This window comes from Gymnoscopelus braueri (genome assembly GCF_963280865.1).
Source record: "Gymnoscopelus braueri genome assembly, chromosome: 6".
NCBI lineage: Eukaryota > Metazoa > Chordata > Actinopteri > Myctophiformes > Myctophidae > Gymnoscopelus > Gymnoscopelus braueri.
In genome coordinates, this window is record NC_137607.1 from 57,771,710 (window position 1) to 57,789,638 (window position 17,929).

Consider the following 17,929-nt stretch of genomic DNA (forward strand, 5'->3'; position numbering starts at 1 on the left):
TCCCAAAAAGAATGGATTCAGTTTTCCCAAGGTGTAGTGACAGTTTGTTATCGGTAAGCCAGGTACGGATTTTTGAGAGTTCAGAGCTGAGATCTTCTAGCCTGGTTCCAGACAAATCTGCCTTTGCAAAATTGCATCGCACTTTAGCCCGCTGCAGATTAGGTCTGGCCCCCCTCAATAGAGATTTCATTTCTCTCCCTCCGAAGTCGTGAGGGACCAATCAGGGCCCAGTATCCAAATGTGGGCGGGCTTATCACCTTATTTGGAGCAAGTAGAAGGAAGCACTGCTCTGATTGGTTCGTACAAGGAAGCACTGCTCTGATTGGTTTAGGTCTAACCAATATAGTCCGTTTGGATCTTTTTGTAACCGCCCCTTGGGAAAAAATCTATTGTTGATAGGGACCAGACTAATATCCACGCAGTGTGTCGTGTGATATTGTCTGGCAACGCGAGGCTAGAGAGCTTCCTCAACTTGCAACTTGTCCTCACCCGAGATCAGGAGTGCCGAGTCATCAGCGAACAGGAACAGTTTGCAGTTACAGGCAGCATTCATGTCGTTAATGTATAGAAGAAACAGTAACGGCCCTAGAATGCTGCCTTGAGGAACCCCGCAGCTCACCGGGAGGGATGAGGACATGGTTCCGTTGATGTCAACCACTTGTTCTCTACCCTTGCCTTGACTCTATGTCTGTATCAGAAATGACTTTGGACTGGTGGAAAACTGTAGTTAAACTTGTAGAGTGACGCATTACTTAACCTGAATCTTCTTATAGTTGTACGTGAATGTTGACATGAAATAATAGTCCTGTTTAGTGTTTCATTAGCGCGAGCGTGAAAAAATACAGCTTGTAGTGATGGCGCTGAAACACGTTGAAAGGCTAGAATAAAGATACCAAGGATTCGACAGTGATGTCACTGCTATGCAACACGGAAGTAGCACGGAATAAATATCAAGGATTCCTTGGACATGTGACCGACTCGGCTTTTCTCCATTGTTTGTAAAATCCTGGTGACGCAAGGTTATAGACTCAACGTTGCCTGCGCATATGATACAATCCATGAACTTGGAATTCCCGGCCGCCTTCTCGCCTTCTTTTTTTAATGAATACAATGTAATGTAATTTTGTCCATTCTGTATGGTAGAGTAATACAATATAACGTATACAATCTGTATGGTAGAGTATGTTAATACAATATAACTTATACAATCTGCATGGTAGAGTATGTTAATACAATATAACTTATACAGTCTGCATGGTAGAGTATGGTAGAGTATGTTAATACAATATAACTTTTACAATCTGTATGGTAGAGTATGTTAATACAATATAACTTCTATAATTGTTATGGTGGAGTATGTTAATACAATATAACTTATATAATTGGGGTGGTTGTATTGTGTCTCCCTGCTCTTCTATTGAGCCATTTAGATTGTGTCAAAGGTCATGTCTCACCTAGACACAGGATCTGACACACATTTTTACCTGATGGTCAAGATTCAATTTATCCCCTGAGCAAGCAGGCAGCCTCTATTTGCTCAAAGGTAAAACAAAGAAAAGAAAAAGAAGCTCATAGCTCGGCACAACGTGACACACTATGAGCTTGTATATCTGCTTCCTTTGAATAGCCAAAGTGTAAGATATGGTTAAAGTGGTTAACATGATTGTGACACTATATTAACTCATTGGGGGGTCCCGGGAACCCCACTTTGAGAACCACTGCTTTAATGAATGTTTTCTTCTTCTGCTTGTTTTTGGAACGATGGCGGTATGTAGGGGATGTCAGCTGAGCAGGACAGAGAGAGTCACACCTGTATCGTTCAGTACATCCTGTTCCCACCGCACTCCTCCTCTACTAAAGACAGGTCAGCAACTCTTCATTTTATACGACATGTACTGAGTTATTGCTTTGATAAAACCAGTGGTGGAAAAAGTACTCCATTTGTTTTACTTAAAGGGCAAGACCACTTTGGTAGAGGTTTGGGTTGTGTATTTACCTTGCCATGATGTAACTCCAAAGGTGGACAAGAAATTGAAAATAATTGCTCCATTGATTAGAAATTGATCATTCAAAATATGCTCCTCATTGACTTACATTGTACGGTAAAACAGCTCTCAAAGTCACTCTTTTAGCACATAAACAAATGCAAACAAAGTTGATTCAGACAATATAGAACATCACCAAACCCAGTCCTTTTTTTTTATATAAAAATGTTAACTCCCTGTTGATTTTGCTATTTTTATTAAGAAGAAAACCCGGACTGGATTCGCAGATCCAGATCCGGTTCTTCAAATAGTAAAATCAGCAGGAAGTTAAAAATGTTATTAAAAGAAAAAAACAGTACTGACTGGCTAATGTCCTTAACCCATTCAAGCCGGGAACGCATCTCTGTCATTTTAGATTTCTTTGGCTATTCAAAAATAGTAGATCTGCTATTTTGTGCAAATGTTTGAATATATATTTTTAAAGCCAACATTTGTAACTAAAATCTTTGCTTCTGGGGGATTCTACAAATGTCTTCTAAATTAAAACAGTTTAAAAAAATGATAAATACGTATGTTGCTGTAATATCAGTGGTTCTCAAACTTTTTCATGTCAAGGACCACCCCAAATTATGTATTTGGTCACGGACCCCCATCTCCAAATATAGAACTTCCCCAGAAGTTGTAACATGAGTTAAAAATGTTCGCTTAAAACATTTTATATATTCAAAGATTTGCAAAAATAGCAGATCTACACGCGCTATGAGCTTGTAGATATGCTATTTTTGAATAGCCAAATACATTTTAAATGACACACAGATGAGTTCCCGGTCTTAACTCATTCAGTGCCATTGGACGTCTAAGACGTCCGTTGTATCATAAGCCCTGTGCCACTGGACGTCTAATTTTTTTTTTTTTTTTTTTTTTTTTTTTAATTCAGAACCCAAGATATCATGATTTGAAAATGTTCTGCTCCATTCACTGCTTGTTTAACTTCTTACTGAAAAAGGCTGTATCTCGGCTCCTAAGCACTTTTTTTTAACAATGAATTTTGGCTCTGGTACTCGGAGCCAAACTGCCAGAAATAAGTCAGGCACTGAATGAGTTAAGGTGTTAAAATGCAATAGTCACATTGACGCTTTTTGTGTGTGTGATCGGACGCAGTTTCTCCACGGACGATGACAATGACACGGAGGTAGAGCCGGTGGACGCCGACACGGAGCTGAGCCTGGTGACGGAGTGCTGGGTGGAGCCGCAGTGTGGCACCGTGTGCAGCCACATGGAGCAGCATGCCAGCTACCAGGGACTCTCCTACCAAGACATCCCTAAAGCCGTGCGTACCAGTGTTAACCACATTAAAACCGTGTGTGTGTGTGTGTGTGTGTGTGTGTGTGTGTGTGTGTGTGTGTGTGTGTGTGTGTGTGTGTGTGTGTGTGTGTGTGTGTGTGTGTGTGTGTGTGTGTGTGTGTGTGTGTGTGTGTGTGTGTGTGTGTGTGTGTGTGTGTGTGTACGTAAATACTGTGGGACACTGATCAAGACACGGTGAGGCAGGGTACAAACCCAATAAAGGGCATTTATTGAATTCTCGCTTCACAGGGCATTGTTTATAGTTTCTTTTTAACTCAAATCATAAGGTAAGTAAAAGGGTTTAACATAGGTTCTTCCCAGGTCCGGGTTTCCATTCACATTTCATTCCATGCATTTAGTATGTTCCGCAGGTTAAAAGAGACATTCTTTTAGTTTTCAATTTCACTGTCAATGTCACATTGTAAAGGGAAATAGTGGAGTTCTCGCTTACCGCCCGAGCACCTGTCCATTCACCAGGAGAGCCAATGGAGACTGAGACAGAGCGGCTGTGTTCGGTAGTCTAGGATAAGGATAATTCCTTTTAACAGGACGTTCATGAAAGTCCTTGCGGGCTTGTTTCCAATGAGGGCCTGTGAGCAATTAGGGGTTAAGAGTCTTGCTCAGGGACAAATCTGGGTGCCACACCTAGCCGGTCATCGCAGGTGCGCTGAGTTGGGGCTGATTCATGATGAGGAGAGGTAGGTACCGCCCCTCGATGACGTGGCCTAGGCTGCGGTGCCGCCTGCTTGGCCTCTCTCTGTCTCTCTCCCACTGTTTCTCCCTGGTGAGGTGCCTACCTGTCGGGCAGTTTCCCAGCGAGACTCCACAATACATACATACATGCATACATACATAGCAAAAATAGCAGTCTTATCTGCTAGTTTTGATTTTTTTTTTTTAATCTTGAAAGTGTTTGAAACATTTAGAATAATTTGGTCCTTTTTTAGCACTAAATCTTCTCTTCTGGGGGTCCCTGAACTAAATGTACAGTTGATTTAGTTAGCTAAAATGTATTTTGGTGGACCGTAGTGCCTGATTTACACTACCGGAAATCTACAAATTTTTATTTGTTGATGACATTGTAAATACATTGAGTCATAGTTGTAGTCATCGTAGCTTAGTTTTTTATTTAGTTTTCGTCAGTGAAAAAAGGTAGTTGAAAAAAGGTAGTCGTCATAGTATTAGTCGACAGTATTAACACTCCTAACTGCTATATTAATGCTGCATGGAGCAGCATGCCAGCTACCATGGACTCACTCACCTACCAGGATATCCCTAAAGCCGTGTGTACCAGTGTTTAATTGACCTTTTTTCATTGACATAAACTGAATAAACATAGCCGGCACGTTGCGAGCTTGTAGATTGGCTATTTTCGGCACACAGCTAAGTATAAATCAGGCATTACGTTATCAAGACCCTCAAAATACATTTTAGTTAACTAAATCAACTGTACATTTAGTCGACTAAAACTAGATTGAAAGTAAAACATTTCAGATGACTAAAATATGACTAAAACTAAATGGAATTGTATTCCAAAAACTATGACTGAACCAACATCAACACTGGTGTGTACAAAATATACATTCTTATTATGCTAACATATTCATAATGCTGCATGAAGCAGCTCACAACGTGTCTGGTTGTAAGCTTGTAGACCGGCTATTTAAAAAATTGATATAGATATTGAAATTTGAAGTTTAAATACACAAATCTTGTATGGGGTCTCTGGCACAAAACATTTTCAGATGGTGTTCCGTGGACAAATACACATTAATTTGGGGTTCCTTGACATGGCAAAGTTTGAGAAACACTAGTTTAAACAATACTTACGACATTAGGAAGCCCAAAGCAACCCGCAACTACTAATATTTACAAGTGGCTTTACATGAAAACAAGTCGCTTATAATAAGCAGACATGGCAACACTGCTAATAAGCAGCTGAGGGAAGTAACTAATTATACAATTTTAAGGTACTCTATCTTTACTTGAGCATTTTTATTTGTTAATAATTGAAACTTCTACTGTGTATGGTCTTGCAGATCTTCCCCAGAGACGTGGCCTGCATGTCTACCATGATGACGTTTGAGTACCTCAGTCAGCTGTGTCACAACAAAGAGCAGATCTACACGCTGCCTGCTGGCCTGAAGAATACTGCTGGTACATCTTAATCTAAACCGTAATTTATTTTAGAAATAATAGCAGATCTACAAGCTCACAGCGCAACAGGTTTTGAGATAGTAGATCTGCTATTGTCACTATTATTGAAAAGAGGGCTTTTTTTAATGGAACAAGCAAACCTGCCTTTTAAAACAAAGCTATTTTCAAAGGATTTTATACATGTGAAAACCTGTGAAATTGAACATTCTGCATGATGCACTTATTTACTTTTACTTTTGATACTTTAAGTATATTTTTATGCCACTTTTGTACTTTTACTCAAGTAAATGTTTTATACCGAAGTTGTACTTGTAACCGGCTACCCAGTTCAAATATGAATTTTCTTTTTGTGTGGGGGTGGGGGTGGGGGGGGGGGGGGGATCGCAGCCTGAAAAAGTTGAGGAACCACCGCTCTAACATGCTGCCTGTCATTGTCAGTAGGAGTGGAGGTCCCGGCCTGTGAGGATAACATCCACACCGTTCCCTTCCAGTTTGACCTCATCCAACTGCTGCCCAAGTGTCAACAGATTGAACTGTTCTTCCTCACGCTCAGCACAGGTCGCACGCACGCACGCACGCACGCACCATTTTTCTAGCCTTCGCAAATTTCTGTGATTTTATTTTTTCTTTATATATTTTTTATTTTATTTCAAGGTCCCCCAGTTTGATATGCATAAGATCATGGAGCCCATTCTGATACCAATTTTGTTTTTCTGATTTCCTAAAATCATCAGAGTTCATTTAAAGGAAAACAAAATGACTGTTTTCCTATCAATTACTCACCCCATTTATTTATATATTTTGTCGCATTCCTGATCCTATAATCTAATATTTGACTACTTTAAGTTCATCAGTAGGCTCATCAGTGATTAACACTGTGAGAGTTGTTTGGTTATGAGCTTGTAGATCTGGTATTTTCACTATTATTTATATCTTTTTGGACCATTTCAGGAAACCTGTGCATTTTTGGGGGATTCTTTTTTTTAATGCACTGATAAAAGTACATTGTAATTGCTACTTTTGAATACATAGGTGTTTTTAAAAGCAAGTACTCCAGTACCTAAACTGAAGTACAAATTTGACAGAGCAACTTTCACTTGTAGTTGAGTAATAATTGACCAGGACTATATACTTTGACTCAAGTAGACACGTACTCGAGTTGAGTACTTGTCAACCTCTGATTATGTCTTATCCATACTTTGTGGGTTATGCTATAAGAATAACACAGAAAGCCCCGGGGGCTTGTTTCCATTGTGGTCCATTGCACTCAATGCATCAGTAATACATATGATACAGCACATACAACACAATTACAACACAACACAACACAACACAATACAATACATATTGGTAAAAAATCTGTAGCATCAAAAGGTATATTTACAGAGAGAGGAGAGTCTTTTCAATTAAATTCTTTTTAGTTTTAGTCATAGTCTTTTCAAATGCTATTCAGTTTTAGTCATAGTCTTTTAAATTACATTCTATTTCGTTTTAGTCATAGTCTATTTGGAAATAGCTGATCTACAAGCTCACAACTGTAGATCGGCTATTTTCGGAGTGCGCAACAAAGCATAAAAAGTCCCTCCTTAACGTTTTCATCTGTGAAGAAAGGTAGTCGACAAACATTTTTCGTCATCGTTTTAGTCGACACAATGGACAATGGAGGATGTGACTACCAAAGTGTTCAAAAGTGTTAAACTTAGCCCTCTTTTATTTTTCAGTGGAGAATGAGGAGCAGGTTCACAGTGCCCCCTGTCTGCCAAACGAGGTACTGCTGAGCTTGTTCCACACCAGCCTGGAGACGGAGCTCACTGACCGAGAAATCCCATTGGCTGACGCTGACCATGTGACCTTCATGCACCATATCTTAGAGAGGGACCGGGACGGCCACGTTGCACCTTTCACCTTACCCCTCATCAAAGGTCAAATTAATACTATATTACCCCTCATCAAAGGTCAAATTAATACCTTATCACCCCTCATCAAAGTTAAAGGGATATTTCACTTTCAAAAAAACTTTTGGTCATTTTATCATCTACTCAGGCCGTTGTGAACCCCCCAGACAGTTTTTAAGTTGCTTAATTCAGTATTTAGATATTGATATTCATTTAATCAGACACGCCCCCTTCCTATACAAACCCATTGTAACTTCAAACTCCATTTTAACCATCTTAAATTCATCAAAAACACCCGTCCTTGGTTCTGGTGACTCATACCGCCCCCCTAATACGCGAGGGGGCCGTATTTTTTCAATTACTTTTTTCATTTATTTTTAATATTTTTTTTGGAAAATGAAAGAAAATAAATACAATAAAAAAATAAAATAAAATAAATGAAAAGAATTATCGGAAAAACACGGCCCCCTCACGCATTAGGAGGGTAGGGTGAGTCACCAGAACCAAGGACGGGTATTTTTGATGAATCTAACATGGTTAAAATGAAGTTTGAAGTTACAATGGGTTTGTATAGGAAGGGGGCGTGTCTGTTAAAATGAATATCAAATATCTAAATACTGAATCAAGCGACTTAAAAACTGTCTGGGGGGTTCACAAAGGCCTGAGTAGACGATAAAATGACCAAAAGTTTTTTTGAAAGTGAAATATCCCTTTTAAGGAGACAATGATATCTCAAATGTATATGTTACAGTATGATTGGTGAACCAGTACGATTGAAGAAAGCGCACTCGTTTTTACCACCCACCCAGCACTAGAGGGAGCCACAAGCCAGGCTTGTGCACAAACATATATGGCCACACACACACACACAGTCACACACACACACACACACACACACACACACACACAAGCGCACACACACGCGCACGCGCTCATGCTTTTTTTGGTTTATTGAAAGCAGGACTGTTTAGATACTTTTATTGTGTTCTGGCTTTTGTTTTACTTTCTCCCTGAGACAGACACACACACACACACACACACACACACACACACACACACACACACACACACACACACACACACACACACACACACACACAAAGTGATCCATGAAAAGAACTATTCTGTCCCTATCGGTTTACAAATCAAACGGCGCTGAGTCGACTAATAGAGCATCGGCCGGTCAGCGCGGGCACTCGCGCCTGGAGGAGCGCTTCCTCGGCCTCAAGCTCTATTGAGCCGGCGCGCCTCCGTCATGGACAAGCGTGTGCGTGTGAACGCGTGTTCAGCGTTCCCCTCATAGATATTATGGTTCCCCTAGCGTAGCTTCCTGGTTGCTATGTGGGGGGGAACAACAAAAGACAGGTCCGAGTCGGCGCATCAAAGCCCCGCCTCTCCGCGTTCTCCTTCTCCTTGGAGGAGGAGGAGGAGAAGGAGAGAAGGAGAGGACGGTTTATTACGCGAGGAGGAGGAGGAGGAGGAGGCTCCTCTTCCTCGCGAGCCTCGCGTAATAAACCCCCGCCTCGCAGCGCCGCGTCCTCCTTCTCCTCCTCGCCAGCCTCGCTAATAAACCCTGTCTCGAAAAGCCCCGCCTCGCCCCGAAGGAGCCCCGTGCCTAAAAACGAGCGCTCTGTCTTCAATCGTACTGGTTCTCCAAACGTACTGTGACATATATACCGCTTAACTCTCTCAGTGCCAGGCCCAGAGTTATCCCGAGTTTTAGGGTTATACCCTCAGTGCCAGAACGAGAAATCCCGAGTTTAAAAAAATAAAATAAAAAATAAATAAAAACTTTTTTTTTTTATTGAAAAAACCCCAGAACCCAAGATATCATTATCTGAAGATTTGCAGCTCCATCCACTCTTTGTTTAACCTATAACTGAAAAAGGCTGTATCTCGCTTTCTAAGCACTTTTTTTTTTCTTTGAAAAAAAAAAGGAAAAAGTTGACAAAGTTCGCAATAATTTTTTTATTTCATTGGCACTGAAAGAGTTAAGTACCCAAAGACACTTTACATCGGGGGCATGAGAAAACAACAAAGAAACACATCTTTATTAGGGGAAAAAGACTAAGGACTATAAAAAACTGTGGCATTTTGAAGAAGTGGGTTTTGAGGGTGGTTTTGAAGGTTTGGATGGTGGGTGCGAGTATTGGGGGAGTACATACTAGGGTTGGGGCAGCAACATCGCCCCAGGTACGGTACTTAGTCCTGGGGACCTCCAAGGAGGTTTGCGTCATCAGACCTGAGGGAGCGGGAGGGGACATCACGTTTGAGGAGATCGAAGAGGTAGGGGGAGCCAGATTGTTCAGTGCCTTGTAGGTGTTTAGTAGTATTTTGAAGTGGATTCTTTGTTTGACCGGGAGCCAGTGAAGGTTGTGGAGGACTGGTGTTATATGGTCTCTGGAACGGGTACTGGTGAGCATGCGGGCCGCTGAGTTCTGGACATATTGAAGTTTTTTGAGGACTTTGGAGGTGATGCCATGGAGGATACTGTTGCAATAGTCGAGCCGGGATGTGATTAAAGCATGGATGAGCTATTGGTGGAACGTCTAGGCTGAAGTCTTGTTGTAATGCCAATTCCCAATTCTCCCATGTAGCCCCTCCCTGACCACTGCTGATTGGTCTTTGGTATTAGATAGGTCATCTAGCTTGGTGTCTCCCCAATAACCCCATGTGACCTAGGCAAACATTCAGCAGAATAGAAGATCTACACTGTAAGTTAATAATGCGTCGCAGTGTGACGCGTTGTGAGCTTTCAGATCACTTGTTTGGTGTATATGGAAAAAGGAAATTACCAAGTATAGACTCCTTGGGGACCCTTTCAACTAAGTATATAGGGTTGAAGTGGTTACCCACTAAAACCATATATATTTTGTTGACACAGGAGTCCCCCACTCTAGGCTCCCTCCTGTTTTCGCTGTACACTAAAACTATTAAAATAGGCGCTCACAACACCCCACAACACAAGGCATTGTTCCCCTGCCATCGCATTTGAACTACTTTTTGTATTAGTTTGGTTAGTGTTGTTTCTCTTAACTACTGCTGCTAGCTTTCCTGTCTCCAGTTCCATGTTAGGCAGTGTTTAGATCCAGAGTCAAATTTAAGTTAAACTCCTAGAACATATTACATTGTAAATGACATCTAAAGACCTGAAGAACTGGATATAGTTTTGTAGCAATATTAGACCTTAATTGTCGAATGTTTAAGCATGTTCTAATCATGTATACCGTCCAGTGTGACACCTCTGAGCAGGAGGAGGGGTAAACCCTCCATTCAGTGCAGAATGTACCACAGTGTGGTTGCAGACTAAAGTAACCATGTGCTAAAGGTCTAGTCACAATCACAGAGCTATCCGCTTGATGTACAGTATTATAATGAAGAGTGCATTCAGATATTATAATACAACAAAAAGGCTAAATGGCACCATCAGCATCTCCAGTGAAGTTGTAGTAGCCTACAGGTGTAAACGTGTGTTTACAAGAAAACATAAGAAGTGGGTTTCAGGTGAGCTGATCTGAACACAGCCAATACACACAGTTGTCAACAGTTTCAGTAAAATTGTTAATTTGTTAACTCGACAGTGTGATAATGAATTGAGTGATAACATTTCATGTAAACATACAACAGGACAAAGGTGAGACAGTCAGCAGGGTATACAGCACAGCAGGGAGTTGCACCCTGGATCCAGCAGACGCTAGAAGTACTAACTACCAGTGCTTGTTTGCTTTGTGACACCACCATGTCCTAACTTGCATGTGAATACAGAAAATATAAAAAAAGGGCTGGATAGCCAGTGTAAAAACACAAATTGGCCTGTTATAGCGCCACCATGAGGGTCGTATTTCTTCCTCTGCCTATTGGCAATGTATGTGCAAAATGTGTGTTCATGATGTGAGGCGTTTTGTTCAAAACGGAGCAATCCTGCAAACTTTGGAAGCCAATCTTAGCCAATCAAGATAGAAGAAGAAGAAAAATCGGAAAGACCCGTTTTGTTTAATGACTATAGAGATACTGGGCACCGATCTGCGTGATGTTTGGACCAAATCTGTAGGAGTACTGTCAATTTTTTTTTTTGCAGAAATCTGCCTCCTGGTGGCGCTATAACAGGCCCATGTGAAAGATTTTAGGCAGAGGTTCTGCTCTGGCACCCAGGGTCCATTGTAAATCTAAATTTATACTTTGTCACACGACGGAGCCGCGCACCCAAAATAGACGTTATACAAGCTCACAACACGTCGCGGACGTAACACGTTTGAGCTTGTAGATCGGCTATCTTTAATGTGTTTAGTTCTGCTGTTTGGTTATTTTTTTATTTATTTTAAAGGACGGGAATGTTTTTAACCTTATTTTAGAACTGGCTTTAGGGCTGTTATTAGTTTAGTATTGTTATCACTTTTATTGTATATTAAGGAGCAACCCAACCAATTTTTTCCACTGTGCATTTACTCGTTTTGGTGACAATACATCTCTTGAATCTTGATACAAAAATTACTAAAAGTAATATAATCTGTAATATAATGTATTACTCTTGATACAAAGTATTAAGTAATACAATATTATTACTTTTTAAAGGAATAATAATAATAAACACCATATTACTTTCCTAAGTAATATTGCCCAACACTGCTGTGTTGTGTTTTCAGAGTAGAATGAGTATAATGTGTGTGCTGTGTTGTGTTTTCAGAGTAGAATGAGTATAGTGTGTGCTGTGTTGTGTTTTCAGAGTAGAATGAGTATAGTGTGTGCTGTGTTGTGTTTTCAGATTAGAATGAGTATAGTGTGTGCTGTGTTGTGGTTTCAGAAGAGGGATTGAAGGCCGCAGACAGACAGGACACAGTCATGTCCTTCCACACCATTGGAAGCAGCAAGGAGGTGACGGGTTCCTCCAGCACCTTACAGGTAATCCTCACAACAACAACACTCTCTCATAGTACTATGCTACCACCAGTGGTGGAAAGTAACTAAGTACATTTATTCAAGTACTGTACTTAAGTACAAATTTGAGGAATTTTCACTTTACTGGAGTATTTCCATTTTTCTATACTTTTACTTCTACTCCACTACATCTCAGAGGCACATATTGTACTTTTACTCCACCATAATTATTTGAAAACTTCTATTACTAGTTGCTTTGTAAAACATACATTTGCCACTTCAGCCATGGCTATTTGAAAATAGCAGATCTACAAGCTCACAACGTGTTGTGAGCTTGTAGATCGGCTATTTTCAAAGGATTTTTATACATTTGTTTCAAATCTTTTTTATTGTGAATCACAGGGTAGGATTATACATTTCTGTTCATATACATGGATTACTTCCTTTTTTTTTTTACAAAAACAAACAGACATATACACAAAATAGACAGGTAACATGAAAAGAATACACTCAAACTTAAGCAAAAAACAAAGGGACCCCCCCGCCTCCCTTCCCCCTCCCCAGAAGTGCTGCCCCAGATTACGTGCGACACGGGTCATCCACAAGGATTAGCCTTTCAACCTTTAAGAAAGGAGACTAAAGGCTTCCAAATCTTTCAGTTTGTCTTTGAGTATAAATCTGATTCTTTCTAAATGTAAAGATTCTGTCATCTCGTTGAGCCAGAGTTTGATTGTGGGGACCTCTTCCTTCTTCCAAAATAAGAGTATCAATTTTTTTGCAGCGACAAGGCCGTATGAGAGAAGGCGCTGTTGAGATAGTTGTAATTTCTTCATCCCTTCTGATACTCCCAGGATGACTAACACTGGGTCTGGATCTATCTCTACCTCTAGTATATTGGAAAATAGTCTGAATATCTCTATCCAGAAATTCTGTAGGTTGGGACACAGGGCATAACTGTGCAGTAGAGTTGCATCTGCTGATTTACACTTATCACACTGGGGGGAGATGTCTGGGAATATTTTGTGTAATTTTACTTTTGAGTAATGTAACCTATGTAAAATTTTGAATTGTATTAAACAATGTCGTGCATTAATCGAACAGGTATGTATGTATTCCGTACTTCTATCCCAGATGTCTTCAGTCAGTTGTACGCCCAATTCCGCCTCCCAGTTGGCTTTAATAGAGTCAGTCGAGACCGGAGCCATGTTATGTAAAGTGTCCTACAAAAAATAAATGATGCGTCTAGTCTCAGCTGCATGACTTAAACACCCATCCAATTTGTCTGGCCTTGCCGATTCAAAATCAGGAATATGTTTTCTCACATAACTCCTAATCTGTAGGTATCTAAAAAAATCTCGCTGCGGGAGGTCGTACTTCTCTTTTAACTGTATAAAGGAAGCAAATACCCCGTCCACATAAAAAGGATTTTTATACATTTACACACACACACGTGAAATGGGATATTGTGAGTACTTTTACTTTTAGTACTTCAGTATATTTTGATGCCAATACTTTTGTACTTTTACTCAAGTACATTTTTATTCCTACATTGCAGTATTGATACTTTTACTTAAGTAAAACATTTGAGTACTTGTTCCACCACTGGCTACCGCCATAATGAGGAATGATCTACCAAAATATATGAAGGTTCTCGACTCCCTACCCAAACACAAAATTAACCTACAACAATTCCTGTCCTTAACCGGGAAACCATCTGTGTCATTTTAGATTTGTGGAAAAAGTACTCAAATGTTTTACTTAAAGATAGGGTAAGTGATTTACTTTTGTTAAAATAAGTGTTAAATAGCTCTATATTCTGATACTGATCTATATACTAGTACTCATTGCTATAGAGTGTTATAGCAATGAGTACTAGAGTGCATTTTCAGTGCTCTCTCCTGATTGGTTTAAATGTTGTCACCTACCTGCAAATGTACTATATTCTGTTTACTAAAGAGCTGGAGAGACCCATGTGACCGAACAAACGCTCTGTAGCAATGATTACTATCAGAATATAGTACTTTAACCCTTTAACAAAACCCCCCCCAAATAATATCACTTACCCTACCTTTAAGTAAAATAATCAATACTGCAATGTAGAAATACTCTGTTACAAGTAAAAGTCCGGAATACAAAATTTACTTGAGTAAAAGTACAAAAGTATTGGTATCAAAATGTGCTTAAAGTACCAACAGTACACGTTCTAAAATGTTCTAAAATAGCAGATCTACAAGCTCACAACGCGCCGTGATGCGACACGTTGTGAGCTTGTAGAATCGGCTATTTTCAAATAGCCTATGTACAGTATAAAATAGGGCTGAAGTGGTTAATGTATGTTTTATAATATAATGATTTATATCTGCAAAGTAACTAGTAACTAAAGTTTTCAAATAATTGTAGGGGAGTAAAAGTACAATATTTGCCTTTGAGATGGAGTAGAAGTAAAAGTACTGAAAACTGGAAATACTCCAGTAAAGTAAAAATACCAAAACAATTTACTTAAAGGTAGGGTAAGTGATATTTTTTGGTTAAAACAAAAAGTATTTTGTTAAAAGGTTAAAGCACTATATTCTGATGGTAATCATTACTATAGAGTGTTTGTTCAGTAACAGGAGTCTCCCCGTCTCTCCAGCTCTTTAATAAACAGAAAATACATTTTCCGGTAGGTGTCAAAATTTCAGCCAATCAGGAGAAAGTACCCATTTTTAAGCTTCATTTTTATAGTGTTCCAGTTCCTAGTTCCTCATTTCTTAGTGTCATCACTTCCAATTTCACTTGTTTAATCTATATCCTGATTGAGTTCTCTATCCTAATTGGATAAAGTTGGAAATTAAACTGAAACGAAAATGCATTTTCTGTTTTATAAAGAGCTGGAGAGACAAGGAGACTCCTTTTACTGAACAAACACTCTATAGCAATGAGTACTATCAGAATATAGAGCTACTGTATTTAACACTTATTTTAACCAAAGAAAATCACTTACCCTACCTATCTACAAGCTCAAAATGCATCGCTTGGCGCTGCGTTTCGAGTTGTGGATCTGCTATTTTTGATACTTTTGTGTGACGGTGTAGTATGATCAATAGGTCAAAATTTACTTTACGAGTATTTCCAACATTCTATACTTTTACTTCTACTCCACTACATCTCAGAGGCATATATTGTACTTGTACTCTACTACAATTATTTGAAAACTTTAGTTACTAGTTACTTTGAAGCTGTTGATGATTATTACAAAACACACATTGACCACACTCAGCCTTATATACTTTGGCAATAGCTGACGTGTCGCTCTGTGAGCTTGTAGATCGGCTATTTTCAAACACATGTTTTATGCATTTTGAAAACTTGTGAAATGGCATAATGAGTACTTTTACTTTTGGTCCTTTATGTATATTTTGATGCCAATACTTTACACAAGTACATTTTGAATACCAGACTTTTACTTGTAACAGAGCATTTCTTCTATCTCGTATTGATACTTTTTAATTTTATTATTAAGTAAAAAAAAGTGTGTGTGTGTGAGGCAGAGTTTCAGTAACACAGAGCTGGTGGATGAAGAAGTTTCACCAGCAGGGGGCAGTGTGTGTGCACCTCAGTGGAGATGTTACATCAAACTCATCAACTCCCAGCACGTCTTCATCACCTTCATCCCTGCTACCTTCACAGGTACCGACACATGAACTGCATATGGACGCACACACGCTCATGCACACACACTCATGCACACACGCTCACACGCTCATGCACCCACGCTCACACACACACGCTCACGCACACACACTCACGCACACACGCTCATGCACACACTCTCATGCACACACGCTCACGCACACACGCTCACGCTCACACGCGAACATGTGACGTGGTGTGAGCTTGTAGACCGGGTAACTTTGCTGAATGTTTGCCTATTATGATATGCCCAGCATACACTGGGATTGGTGTGGTTAACCCATTAAGACCGGGAACACATCTGTGTGTCATTTTAACCCTTTAACAGTCTGCACAACCAATTGGTAGAGCACATTTTAAGTCACTAAGTCTCATTGAAAACATTGCTGAACTTAACTCAACCTGATTGAGCCCTTTCTACCATTTGGTTGAGGTATGTTATGGCAAAAAAAGGTCCACCAGATGTCACTGTTTCCCAGTCACATGGATTCTCAGGTAGCCACTTTTTAGGAAGTGAAAATCAATTAAGCCACTCCTGAAAGGTGGGCTTTTTTGGTTGAAATTTCAGAGGTAAGATATTTTTTTTTGTCATATTATCATCTCAGAGGTGTTACTGAACCTGATTATGTAACTTGATACAATTTAAAAAAATCTAATAGTGGTCTAATAATTTTCTGAAAACCACCAAACGGGTTGTTTGTCACTTTATGGTAAAAGTAGTGAAGCTAAACTAAAGTAATTAAAATGTACTATTTGCTATGGATAAATAGGGCTTCTGCTAATTCAGTGTTGTTAATATAATACATATAATGTTATTTCATTATATTTATGTTGAAAAAAATTATTAGTATGATTGTATTCCCATCTAAAAAAACATGCTCAACCAAATGGTTGAATTGTCATTTAGTGGTAAAGGCAGTGGTGCTGAAATAATAAATGGACCAATTTGATGATCTGAGTGATGAAGAAGATGACCAAACAGATGATGCTGATCAACTCTCACAAGCAGAAGAGACTGGGGAACATTATGGGAGACATTGATCTTTCTGACATTCTGGTACAAGACCCAAGGCCCAGCCAAGTCGAGGCGATGGTACTTTCCCCTGTTTGGATACATCCTAAACCTGTGCATCTCAAATTCCTCGCTGGTCTACAAGTGGGATTTTGTTCTACTGAACGGGAAACCAATGTCTCTCAAAAGGTTCTGGCTGGCAATTGTCCACAGTTTGAAGCAAGTCAACAAACCAGCATTCATAGTTGGTTAGCCATCATCTTCCTCTCCACCACAGGTGCCTTTTCAGAAGAAACGCTAAACAAGACCATCACAACCACATCCAGATGTGCACTATGACAACTGTGGACATTGACCACTTAGCTGTGACAAGCAGGGACAACGCATACTCTGTCCAAAGGGTGTGTCCAGATGAAGGTGCCAGAAATGCATGGTTTTCCTGTGTTTGAATCCAAAATGGAAATGCTTCGTAGCGTACCACCAGATAAGACAGTGTATCTAATACCCCAAAACATTTGTGCTGTTGCACCACACTCAAATCAGGCACCCAACAGCCATATTGGAAAAACTTTGGGCCCCTTCCAAAGATACTAATGAAGGCTCTGTTCCATTCTAGTCAAACACAGTCAGGGTGCTGATATTGTGCATGTTGGCTCACTGGAAACACTCTGTTACACCAGTGGGTCTCAGAGTGTGGTCCTGGGACCCTCATGGTTTATTGAGAGGGTTCCAAATGGCCCGTTACAGGTGTGTAACACTGAGAGTGTACAAATAAGGGTACATTTGGTTCCATTTGTACTCTCTCAAAGTTTTGGGGGTCCTTGAAATTAAAAAGTTTTCGAACCACTGTGCTACACTAAATGGACCAGAGCCTTCATTAGCATCATTGGTAATGCCTGTGAAGCAAGTAAGGAAGAGGCCCAATTTCTTTCAAATATGTCTGCTGTGCATAGAGCCTATCAGTTTGGACTCAGGCCAGGTGTGATTGC

General features: G+C 39.9%; 1 protein-coding gene across 13 annotated transcripts in view; it reads left to right on the forward strand.

The window, feature by feature from the left end:
- The window catches only part of szt2 (SZT2 subunit of KICSTOR complex), a 232,658-nt gene that overhangs the window by 42,887 nt on the left and 171,842 nt on the right, over positions 1-17,929 (forward strand). For 6 of the 13 annotated variants that reach the window (XM_080430954.1, XM_080430966.1, XM_080430959.1 and 3 more), the window contains exons 18-24: positions 1,776-1,864; positions 3,147-3,315; positions 5,369-5,486; positions 5,925-6,044; positions 7,208-7,408; positions 12,183-12,280; positions 15,769-15,925. In XM_080430954.1, coding sequence (XP_080287080.1) covers positions 1,776-1,864; positions 3,147-3,315; positions 5,369-5,486; positions 5,925-6,044; positions 7,208-7,408; positions 12,183-12,280; positions 15,769-15,925 — 952 coding nt within the window. The remainder of the gene's footprint in view (positions 1-1,775; positions 1,865-3,146; positions 3,316-5,368; positions 5,487-5,924; positions 6,045-7,207; positions 7,409-12,182; positions 12,281-15,768; positions 15,926-17,929) is intronic. The other 7 variants (XM_080430962.1, XM_080430955.1, XM_080430958.1 and 4 more) reach the window with 3 other exon arrangements.